General features: G+C 42.0%; 1 protein-coding gene across 3 annotated transcripts in view; it reads right to left on the bottom strand.

Annotated features, from left to right (window-relative positions):
- Positions 1-2558: 2558 nt before the first annotated feature.
- Positions 2559-12615, bottom strand: part of LOC139456145 (two pore calcium channel protein 1-like) — a 37362-nt gene continuing 27305 nt past the window's right edge. For all 3 annotated transcript variants that reach the window (XM_071237688.1, XM_071237689.1, XM_071237690.1), the window contains 7 exons: positions 12268-12359; positions 10622-10668; positions 9455-9523; positions 8471-8561; positions 7155-7276; positions 5676-5753; positions 2559-3307 (listed from right to left, as the gene is read on the bottom strand). In XM_071237688.1, coding sequence (XP_071093789.1) covers positions 3158-3307; positions 5676-5753; positions 7155-7276; positions 8471-8561; positions 9455-9523; positions 10622-10668; positions 12268-12359 — 649 coding nt within the window. In that variant the 3' untranslated portion in view covers positions 2559-3157. The remainder of the gene's footprint in view (positions 3308-5675; positions 5754-7154; positions 7277-8470; positions 8562-9454; positions 9524-10621; positions 10669-12267; positions 12360-12615) is intronic.

Genomic DNA, 12615 nt, shown 5'->3' with positions numbered 1-12615 from the left:
CCACCACTGGCTATTAATAGTTATGTCCCTTCTATGTCCTTCCTATTGACCAATCAGATTCCACTTCTCATATCACTTGCATTTGCTTGAAATAAACTGGTGGCGACGATTTGATCAAGTTAATCGAAGAAAAGTTTCCCATTCCCTGCTTCAAGGACATCCAGTTCTTGTGTATTGTAGCTTAACACTTGAGCACTTTGATTAAAAACATGAATAAATTTGGAACATATCTGTCAATGTCTAGTCGAGGGTACACAAGTTTTGCAAATCCTGCAATCAACAGACATCTGCACGGCAGTCGCCACGTTGTTTAGGAACAGGATGTTGATTTTGTTACGCGATCCTGATTGGACTATGCATAGACTAATTATAGTCCAGCCAAATATAACTCCGAAGATTCAGTCTAGGTCACAAGGGTGGAAACTAGACTTTTATAGTCAGTTAACTCCCTTGCTTCAGGAAGATGAGATAAAGTGAAATGAATAGTAATTAGTGTTTGTCCATTTTAAATTGACTTGTCTTCATGTTTTCACAGCTGGTCATAGTGAGTGACCAAAACCGCCATAATATACTCAAGACCGGTTCCCTGGTTCAGACACTGTCAGAAAGTCACAGTTTTCTATACACTATATTCTCCATCAACTGTACATGCATATATACAAATGTCTGTTTTGGGTAAGTTAATGTAAATAGGCCTTTAATAACTCATGGAAGATCAAAGGAACCCAACTCCATACCTCAATTTTGTGAGACTCCTACTATCATAAAGCAGTGTGAAGAGTAGACAGCCACAAGCAATGGCACAGGCTGTCAAGAGAGAAACATCGAACACTGGTTATCATTGTTCATAATTCAAACAATTCTACTCTATTACAAAAGGAGTAATCCACCCACCTCCCCAATTTTCTGCTTCTAGATGAGAGATTTTAGGAAGAAGCGAGGTTTTCCTGCCTCACGCATGTGCATGGGGTGTTGTTTGCTACAAATTGTTACCAGCACAACTGATTATAGATAGTTGACAGTGAAGAGAACTTCTGTTGAAAATCTGAAGATTTCATAGTGAATGAGTGAGTGAGTTGGGTTTAACGCCGCTTCTAACAGTATCACAGTTATACCACGGCTTGCCAGCTTAATGTGGGAGGAAAGCCCGAAGTGATGCAGGTCTCAGACGTTTACCACTTCGGTGAAACCCACGAGCATGGGTATGGTGCTGACAAACCTAGAAACATCATCGTGGTGAACCAGGATTTGAACCCACAATCATAGGTTTCTGGCATGCCCAAGGGACGCATCTGCACAGCGAATAGCAAAAACACTGGGCCACCAGTGCCCCAGATTTTATAGTGTAATGACAGGATAATACAGGATTCATGGCTACGATGTGAGAGGGTTGTATTTGTAGGAATTAATACCATTACAGCTATGTAAGCTGAATTCTTATTGGTCTCTCTCTGCAAACAGCTCTTTATTAGAATCATGTCTTAAACTGTAGACTACACTGCACAGCAGCCATACATATTCACAGGTAGTGATGGAAGAATGTTGCATATTACAAACCGTGAAGTATTGACAATGTTGGTCAGAATTCCTGGCAATACTTCAGAAAGCAGCTGATTCCCTGAAGACACATCCAGCTCTGTATGATACAGATTGAACATGTTTGGTGTTGTATTCACAAACATTGGGATGTATCAGATGAAACTCAAGTCCATTATCAGATTATGTTTATCAAGATATTTTACCAAAGCTAGAAATGTCCATATAAACAGGAATCCGCTTTTTCAAAAAAAATATTTGTTACAGAAAGTACTGGAAATGGTTATTTTTCCTCATGTTTGAAGAAAAACAATCCAAAATACAATCCTATACAAGCAGCATTAGCATTGAACCAAACAGAACACAGCTATTCAGAGGTCGAACAGACAGCGTTTGGCATTGAACCATACAGAACACTGATATTTAGAGTTTGAACAGATTGTCAGAAACAATAACTTGGACCAATATTGCACACATACATAAATAAATGCAACACTGAGGTAATTTCATGAAAAAACTTCATGAAAGTGTCTGCCATTAAGTAGTTAACAACAATACTTTATACGTACGTCACATGCCTACAGTTCTGTACAGAGCATAATCTTGCCAGAAGTTTGTTTATTGTGGCATCAAAACACCAAATATCTCCTTGATGACTCTTAACATTTAAATACCTTCAAATAAATAACTCCCGCAACAATATGGATTGATAATTGTTAATAGAAACAGTGTATAAGAGCAAGTTACAGTTGCTACTGCTTGTCACATACGTCAAAGTTGGATATAATTTCCTTACAAAGTCATAAAAAAGAGAGAGTATAAATTGAGTGATAGTTGGTGCAGCAATACATACCTTATGCGCTGACCTGCTACATAAACAATTAAAAATGTCCAAATGGAAAAAAGAAAATAGTCTGTTAGTTAGTAATAGTCTTGTGACGGAACATCTAATCTTACACATGATTGCGCATAATTAGACAGTTACATGCCGTAGGACAGGTTCAACTTCAGACTTCCATGGAAAGCATGTAAATCAGATAGTTGCTTGCGTTCCCACAGGCTTAGTTTTGATTAACACATTTCAGAACTAAGGAAACAGTTTACGGAGTAACGTCCCTTTGAACATGTACATTACGGAGTAATGTCCCTTTGGACATGTACATTACGGAGTAACGTCCCTTTGAACATGTACAGGCCGGCTCCTTTCCAGTGCGTGACACCTTCGTTACACTCTGGTTAATGCTATTACTGTTACCCTATATACTGTGTTGAATTAAGGGGGTCAATGAGGTCTACCCCTACAGTACTTTAATATTGGGACCCCCGAAATCTCTATTAGTGTTATTAGGCCATGACACTGGCCACTATAATTGTTTCCTTAATTTCGGAAAAGTACAAAAAGATGTATATTTTGTCATGACAGATTAACTATAGTGATATGAAAGAATCGGATGATCCCTAACCAATTTTGAGTAGGATATGAAATGCCTGTGGCATACAAGTGTTATATCACCTGCAAGGGTCTTTTACAGTATCAGATAAAAAGACAGCTGTTTTCCTGTCATTTATCTACAAGTTGGAAGGCATTTCTTGAGTCTGTTTTAGTCATGTTTGCATGATGTCAGCTGGTTGATGTGTCTTGATCAAAGTCGAGGTCATCAACGACTGCATCTGCGTAGTTCCTGGAGTTGGGGCGACTCAGTCTTTGTCTCAACTGTTCCATCTCACAGATAGCCTCCCTTCTCTTGGCCTTCTCTTCCTCTATCCAGGTCTGGGGGGGACAAGGGAAGAGCAGTTTGAATGTGTGGGTGATGATGTTGAGGTGCTACTATGTGTGTGTGTGTGTGTATGTAGGGTGGGTGGGTGGGGGTTAGAGACAAGAGAAGAGCAGTTTGAATGTGTGGGTGATGATATAGAGGTGCTAGTTGGGGGGGAGACAAGGGAAGAACAGTTTGAATGTGTGGGTGATGATGTAGAGGTGCTAGTTGATGGGAGACAAGGGAAGAGCACTTTGAATGTGTGGGTGATGATGTAGAGGTGCTAGGTGGGGGGAGACAAGGGAAGAACAGTTTGAATGTGTGGGTGATGATGTAGAGGTGCTAGGTGGGGGAGACAAGGGAAGAGCAGTTTGAATGTGTGGGTGATGATGTAGAGGTGCTAGGTGGGGGGAGACAAGGGAAGAGCACTTTGAATGTGTGGGTGATGATGTAGAGGTGCTAGTTGGGGGGAGACAAAGGAAGAGCACTTTGAATGTGTGGGTGATGATGTAGAGGTGCTAGTTGGGGGGAGACAAGGGAAGAGCACTTTGAATGTGTGGGTGATGATGTAGAGGTGCTAGTTGGGGGGAGACAAGGGAAGAGCAGTTTGAATGTGTGGGTGATGATGTAGAGGTGCTAGTTGGGGGGAGACAAGGGAAGAGCAGTTTGAATGTGTGGGTGATGATGTAGAGGTGCTAGGTGGGGGGAGACAAGGGAAGAGCAGTTTGAATGTGTGGGTGATGATGTAGAGGTGCTAGTTGGGGGGAGACAAGGGAAGAGCACTTTGAATGTGTTGGGGATGATGTAGAGGTGCTAGTTGGGGGGAGACAAGGGAAGAGCAGTTTGAATGTGTGGGTGATGATGTAGAGGTGCTAGTTCAAGGGAAGAGCAGTTTGAATGTGTGGGTGATGATGTAGAGGTGCTAGTTGGGGGGAGACAAGGGAAGAGCAGTTTGAATGTGTGGGTGATGATGTAGAGGTGCTAGTTCAAGGGAAGAGCAGTTTGAATGTGTGGGTGATGATGTAGAGGTGCTAGTTGGGGGGAGACAAGGGAAGAGCACTTTGAATGTGTGGGTGATGATGGATGTAGAGGTGCTAGTTGGGGGGAGACAAGGGAAGAGCAGTTTGAATGTGTGGGTGATGATGTAGAGGTGCTAGTTGGGGGGAGACAAGGGAAGAGCAGTTTGAATGTGTGGGTGATGATGTAGAGGTGCTAGGTGGGGGGAGACAAGGGAAGAGCACTTTGAATGTGTGGGTGATGATGTAGAGGTGCTAGTCGGGGGGAGACAAGGGAAGAGCAGTTTGAATGTGTGGGTGATGATGTAGAGGTGCTAGTTGGGGGGAGACAAGGGAAGAGCAGTTTGAATGTGTGGGTGATGATGTAGAGGTGCTAGTTGGGGGGAGACAAGGGAAGAGCAGTTTGAATGTGTGGGTGATGATGTAGAGGTGCTAGTTCAAGGGAAGAGCAGTTTGAATGTGTGGGTGATGATGTAGAGGTGCTAGTTCAAGGGAAGAGCACTTTGAATGTGTGGGTGATGATGTAGAGGTGCTAGTTGGGGGGAGACAAGGGAAGAGCACTTTGAATGTGTGGGTGATGATGTAGAGGTGCTAGTTCAAGGGAAGAGCAGTTTGAATGTGTGGGTGATGATGTAGAGGTGCTAGTTCAAGGGAAGAGCACTTTGAATGTGTGGGTGATGATGTAGAGGTGCTAGTTCAAGGGAAGAGCACTTTGAATGTGTGGGTGATGATGTAGAGGTGCTAGTTGGGAGGAGACAAGGGAAGAACAGTTTGAATGTGTGGGTGATGATGTAGAGGTGCTAGTTCAAGGGAAGAGCACTTTGAATGTGTGGGTGATGATGTAGAGGTGCTAGTTCAAGGGAAGAGCAGTTTGAATGTGTGGGTGATGATATAGAGGTGCTAGTTCAAGAGAAGAGCACTTTGAATGTGTGGGTGATGGTGCAGAGGTGCTATCTGGAAAGTGGTGGTGTTGTAGTGGTGCTAGTTAGTGGTGTGGTTTTAATGACGGCAATGTGGTTGGGTGGTGTTGTGGTAGTGTTGTTGTCAGGAGATGTGTGTGGCGTGGCATGGCGTGGCTCGGCGTGGTGTGGCATGGTGTGTTGTTAGTATGGCGTGGCATGGCGTGGCGTTTTGTGAGTATGGTGTGGTGTGGTGTGGTGTGGTGTGGTGTGGTGTGGCGTGGTGTGGTGTGGCGTGGCGTGGCGTGGCGTGGCGTGGCGTTTTGTGAGTATGGTGTGGCGTGGCGTGGCGTGGCGTGGCGTGGCGTGTTGTTAGTATGGTGTGGCATTTTGTTAGTATGGTGTGGCGTGGCGTGGCGTGGGGTGGTGTGGAAATCCCGGTCAGGTGATCAGCAAGCCCCACTCACCTGCACCTCGTCCGTGTACATCCTCAGACTGAAGTCCTCCTTGCTTCGGAACCTCTCACCACGGTACACATACGGCATCTACAACAAAGTCTCCATATGTCATACCCAAGTCTGGCATTTAGCCCAGCATCCCCATCACAACTACTTCCGGAACAAACATTACCCATTCATGACGTCATAGTCTGAACTAATTCATGTCTTGTGGAGGCAGATTTCACTGATAACAAAATCAAAAGAAAGGAAGCGGCCTAATGCTTAGTGTCACATTATTACACTAAATGTCATGTAAAAATACAATTTTACAATACCTCACAATTTAGGCTAAAAAAAAAATATTCTTGGTTCTCAGGCACCACCACATCATCACAAAGTCTGCCGGACGTTTTGTTCTTATTTCCATTTAAAAAAAAGAAATCCTTAAATATTCTGCGTCTTGAACACACACAACCCCGGCAACAAAATGCTACAATACTTTAAAACAACACAGGGTCTGTGCCTTGTATGGCAGACAATGACATATGCAGAGAACAAGATTACATGTGTATTTGCCTCATAAAATAAGCCGGAAATAGCGATCAGCGGTTTACACATTTTCTCCCCGATCTACTAGTGGCTAATATCATAACTGAAAAGAAAATTGATAGGAAGACCCAAGACTTTGTATGTCTGACAACTACTGTTCGTTTTAAGGCGAGTTCATGGTGAATTGATGTGCTTTGCCCATCAGTTAAAATTTGCCGAAATTAATGTAAACAAAATTGAATGAAATCTTGGAGAAAAGTAATATAATGGATTACAAACACAAGTCCAGATACACAATGAACACTTTTATAACCAGATAGTGTAATAACAGGACTAACTTGCGTACTTCAGTACAGATTTGTTGACATGCTTCTACCGGTGCTGCATGCTCAAGATAACATTTTCGCATTGTGAAACAGAATCAAAGCTCATTGTATGTGTGTATTATGCACTTACTGGTAGTGGAACTGTAGTCGAATATTGTATTTCAGTATTTTTCTCATCAAGGAATACATGTATGTAGGGAGGCCACACACAACTGTATATTTGGTTACATACTAGTTTAAACAACCAAACTATTTGTTTTTTTAAAATGGCTCCCCGTCTGCAGTTTATTTTCAAAAGCTATTGCCTGAGAACCAATTCTTTTATTTTTTTAAGCCCTAGGAAAGTAAGAACAGTTTGTTTGACTGACAAGGGAAAACAGTTTGGAAAAATCCTAGATAGATCCTAGATAGATGTATAACACATGAGGAGCTACGTATCACCATATTCCACGTCACTGCCAGTTTCACAGTCAAAACAAGGAGAGTAAGGTTTCAACAATATTCCAGAAATATCCCGACGGGGGACACAAGAAATGGGCCACTTACAATCAAATGGCATAACTTTCAGGTAATGAAGAGTAACTTGGTAATGCCTGGTTACCATGGTGATCTATGATTGATTGAGACACACCTGTGATCCATCTTGGTCCGCTGTGGTGGCAATATGTGCGCCAGTCAGCCATGCATGCGGCCTCTCACACATGTCCCTCTCCTCCTCCGACATGGACATCTCCACCTTGTACAGGCCGTGATCTGAAACAGTGGAAGTACACAGACTAGTCTATGTACAAGCTTATCTTGTAAGACGTCTTCCAACATCTTCCTGAGGCAAGGGAGTTAACTTACTATAATGTTTCGGGGCTCGATCGTAGTGCCACCAGTGGAAATTACAAGTTATGTCCCTTATATGTTCCTCCTGTTAACCAATCAGATTCCATCTCACTTGCATTTGTTTCAAACATAATGGGGGCGCCCAGTCAAGACTGTCAATTATCAAGATATGTATTGTCATTAAACGTGTATTATCACGCAAAGTCCATCAAATCCCGTGAGGGAGTTGTGGTTAACGCCGCTTTTAAAATTATTCCAGTTACATCACGGCGTGTCAGCTTTAATGTGGGAGGAAAGCCTGAAGTGATGCAGGTCTCAGATGTTTACCACTTCGGTGAAACCCACGGGCACGGGTATGGTGCTGTCAAACGTAGAAACATAATCGGGGCAAACTGGGATTCGAACCCACAATCATAGGTTTCTGGCATGCCCAAGGGACGCAACTCTGCACAGTTGATCGCGGCGCCGCTTTAAACGACTGGGACACCCATGCCCCCCCAAATCACATGAGCACCTTGATTAAAAACATGAAAATATTTGGAAAATAATCTGTTGACGCCAAGTTGACGGTATAGATGCTTTACAAATCCTGCAATCAGCCAAAATTGGCACAGCAGTTGACAAACCTGATGCTAATTTCGTTAAGCAATTTGGATTGGACAATGCATAGACTCGTTAATCCAGACAAAATATAACTCCATAATTCCAGCCTAGTTTGGCAAGGGTGGAAACTGTTTGTTGTTGTTTAATGCTGCACTCAACAATATTCCAGCTATAAAAGGGCAGCCCGTAAAGAATTGAGTCTGGACCAGATAATCCAGTGATCAGTATCACGAGCATTGATCCACTCCATTGGAATATGAGTCTGCCAGCCTGACCACCCAATCATGTTAGTCGCTCTTATGACAAGCATAGTCGCCTTTGATCTTTTGAATACACTTGAAACTAGTGATATTAACATGTATGTAAACCAAATTTCAGTTGAATCCACCAAGCCATTTGGAGATATCGACAATTTGAAAAGCTTATTGCCACTCATTCAGCTTGACAACATGTGACCTACATGTTAGGGGAGCTAAAAGTGTCTGCAAAATAAAAGTGAACATGATGCTGTACCTTCAATGTCATCCACATCCATCGTCCTCCGATAGTTGATACGGAACAGGAAAGATTCCAACACAAAGGCCACCACGATATTCATCACAACCTGCAGGGGAGATAACTCACAATTTGATACTTCATCTCACAACAAAATACATTCAATAGCTTGAGGTGGATGCAATCTTGGAAAGCCAGATATAGTTGTAATTTTGGAAAGCTAGAGACAGTTGTAATTTTGGAAAGATAGAGACAGTTGTTATTTTAGAAAGCTAGAGATAGTTGTAATTTTGGAAAGCCAGATATAGTTGTAATTTTAGAAAGCTAGAGATAGTTGTAATTTTGGAAAGCTAGAGACAGTTGTCATTTTAGAAAGCTAGAGACAGTTGTAATTTTGGAAAGCTAGAGACAGTTGTTATTTTAGAAAGCTAGAGACAGTTGTTATTTTGGAAAGCTAGCGATACTTGTAATTTTGGAAAGCTAGAGATAGTTGTAATTTTAGAAAGCTAGAGACAGTTGTTATTTTAGAAAGCTAGAGACAGTTGTAATTTTGGAAAGCTAGAGACAGTTGTTATTTTAGAAAGCTAGAGACAGTTGTTATTTTGGAAAGCTAGCGATACTTGTAATTTTGGAAAGCTAGAGATAGTTGTAATTTTAGAAAGCTAGAGACAGTTGTAATTTTGGAAAGCCAGAGACAGTTGTAATTTTGGAAAGCTAGAGACAGTTGTAATTTTGGAAGGCTAGAGATGGGTGTAATTTTGGAAAGCTAGAGATAGTTGTAATTTTGGAAAGCTAGAGACAGTTGTAATTTTGGAAAGCTAGAGATAGTTGTAATTTTGGAAGGCTAGAGATGGGTGTAATTTTGGAAAGCTAGAGATAGTTGTAATTTTGGAAAGCTAGAGATGGGTGTAAATTTGGAAAGCTAAAGATGGGTGAAATTTTGGAAGGCCAGAGATTCTCCTATTTCCCATGGCCTTTGCTGGGAACCACAGCCGCACTCACCATCATCACGATGTAGAACAGCATGAAGTAGATCCGCGTCCACTCGCTCCAGCCCAGTGCATACCCCTCCTACAACAGAACCATGTAGCTGTGAAACAAGAACATCCAACAAACAAGGTGGCCTGTCTTATATCATTTACCAGAGCAAAGCCGTGTTAGTCTAAACATCTGGATCCGACTTCTAGATACCTACTGCTGGCTACCATGTATATCTAGTGTTTGTTTGTTTGTTGTTTAACGCTGCACTCAGCAATATTCCAGCTATATGACGTCGGTCTGTAAATAATCGAGTCTGGACCAGACAATCCAGTGATTGATATCTTGCATCGATCCACGCAAATGGGGAAACGATGACATGCATCAACCAAATCAGCGAGTCTGACCACCCTATCCTGTCAGTCGCCTCTTACGACAAGCATAGTTGCCTTTTATTGCAAGCATGGGTTGTTGAGGACCTATTCTAACCTGGATCTTCACGGGTGGTATATGTCTAGTGACCATACCATGCACCCATTTACATTAAACTGGACATCTCACTGGGAGCAGACAGTCTGATTTAACATTTCCACTTCCTAGACTGGAGGAGTCTCCATTTCATTATAATAACATTTGGATGATGTCTCACTTAACCTAAAAGAAGCAAACAGACAAACTGTAACAGCAAAACCATTGTGTGAAAAAATGTTCCAAACAGTTACAATAAGTGATGTTTTTTATGCATTTGGAAGACAACAGGGAGGAGAGAGAAAGTTTTTAATATTATTTTTTATTCCTGTTGAAAACTGCTTCCAGTCTAGCTGTGCCCTTGAGACACTAAAACTACCCACGAGCACGGGTATGGTGCTGACAAACCTAGAAATATAATCGGGGCAAACCAGGATTCGAACACACAATCACAGGTTTCTGGCGTGCCCAAGGGACGCAAGTCTGCAAACTTTGCACAGTGAATTGCAGCGCCTTAGACAACTGGGCCACCCGTGCCCCCCCCTCCCCTATTATAATGAACCAATTATCAACTCACCATTAAAATGAACCAGTTATCAACTCACCATTAAAAAACCCAACCAGTTATCAACTCACCATTATAATGAACCAGTTATCAACTCACCATTAAAAAACCCAACCAGTTATCAACTCACCATTATAATAAACCAGTTATCAACTCACCATTATTATGAACCAGTTATTAACGACAGTCAGTTCAAACAATGTCACTGAAAGAAAATTGAAACCAATTCCTTTACACATACTGAAAATATTCGATAAAAGAAACTTTCACTTCAACATGTTTCAACTACATGAAGCCATTCCTAACTGCTTTATTGAAGTAATTGATCCACTTTGTCTCAATCAGCTGAGCAGGGAGTTGAGAAAGACTACTTTGAACAGTATTTCAGTTACCGTATTCGACGTAATAAGCGCCCAGGGCCCTATCAAAATTAGAAATAGGGGGCTCTTATAAGAATATTATATGGTTGAAAAATAAATTTTGAGTTTTATGCTGACAGCCTGAAATGTTTATATACGACAGAAACATTTTTCCAGAATTTAATTGCCCATTATTAAGGGTGCAAATAACACACGAATGCATATTATACAGGAATTAATAAGTCATGTGTACATTGATCAATTGGAAGGGGTGCTAATTGGGATTGCTCACTAGCCAATATATTAGCAAATATGGCCGTGGGCACTTATTAGATCGAATACGGCATATCACAGCGTGCTGACTAAATGTCCAAGACCGACATGTTTACAGCTTTGGTAAAACCTTGAATCATAATCAGGGCCAATCTTGAATTCAAACTCACCACCAGCAGATTCTGCTCAGGCTCAGGGTCACGTTATACAACCTTAAGGCTATGACTGTCTTGAGTCTATGTTAAGGTATGGGAGTTACGATCACCTTAGCACTAAGATCACTTCATACAACAGCATCCAGAAAGCTAGCTCAGCACCTTTGACTGCTGGGCCAGTTTGTTTTATTTTTGTTTGTGTGTTGTTAAAAGCCACATTCAGCAATATTCCAGCAATATGATCGTGGGCTATAAGTAATCAAGTCTGGTGAGTCGTAATGTGAACATCAATGACATTGAGGTACCATGACACACATTCAACCCAGCCACACAGAGTCTGACCACCAGGGCCCACTTGCGCAAAGCGATCTTAGCGCTAAGATGATCATAACTCCCATACTTTAAGATAGGCTTACAATAGTTGTAGCGCTAAGATTGCTTTGTGCAAGTGGGCCCTGGTCCAGTAGGTCATCTCCTACATCCAGGGAAGGTTGGGGGACCTGTTATCCCGGACTCCACATAGGAGGCAAGGGAGTTAACTGCATACCCTTGCAAAACGAGGCTGGAATTATGGAGTTATATTTTTGACAATGCATAGTCCAATCAAAATCATGTAACAAAATTGACATCCAGTTCATAAACTGTCATGCAGATTTCGGTAGATTGCAGGATTTGTAAAGCATGTGCACTGCCAACTCGCGATGTAAGACCCGTTTTATCACAATATAGATCTTGATCATTGATCAGATCGTCCTGACTGGGCGCTGCCATTTTGTTAGAAACAAATGCAGGTGATATGAGAAGTAAAATCTGATTGGTCAATAGAAGAGGCATAGAAAGGACATAACTCGTAATAGCCACTGGTGGCACTATGATCGAACCCAGAAATTCCAGACTAGTTCGGCCAGGGTGGAAAGTGGACTTTTACAGTCAGTTAACTCCCTTGACTCAGGAAGATGAGGTTGACCAGGAATCATGACTATAGCTACAGATGCCCTATTCAGGCAGGTGGCTCACCTCCGGATCGGAGGATGTTGTCAAAGTTGTTCAAGTAGTAGCCCTGTTGGTTCTTGCTGTCGAAGCTGTAGTAATCGGCCATAGTGGAATTCCTGGAACAACAAACACTTGGCAGTCAGCCAACAGTGCTGTAGCCAGAGGGGGGGCAGTTGCTCCCCCCTGGATTTTTTTACAGAAAACAGTTAACTTGAACAAAAAATGAATAATCTTATTTGCCCCCCCCTGTCAAAAAAAGTTGGTCAATGTTCAGTAAAGAAGTAGCATGGCATTTAATTGGCTAACCTAGCAACTCTTGTGCCTGAGTTAATGTTACCATCAACCTATACATATTGGGCCACCCCTACTAGT

The sequence above is a fragment of the Haliotis cracherodii genome, unplaced genomic scaffold (genome assembly GCF_022045235.1).
Source record: "Haliotis cracherodii isolate W230 unplaced genomic scaffold, xgHalCrac1.p SCAF_11, whole genome shotgun sequence".
NCBI classification, from domain to species: domain Eukaryota; kingdom Metazoa; phylum Mollusca; class Gastropoda; order Lepetellida; family Haliotidae; genus Haliotis; species Haliotis cracherodii.
This window is presented reverse-complemented; position numbering and strand designations above follow the sequence as displayed.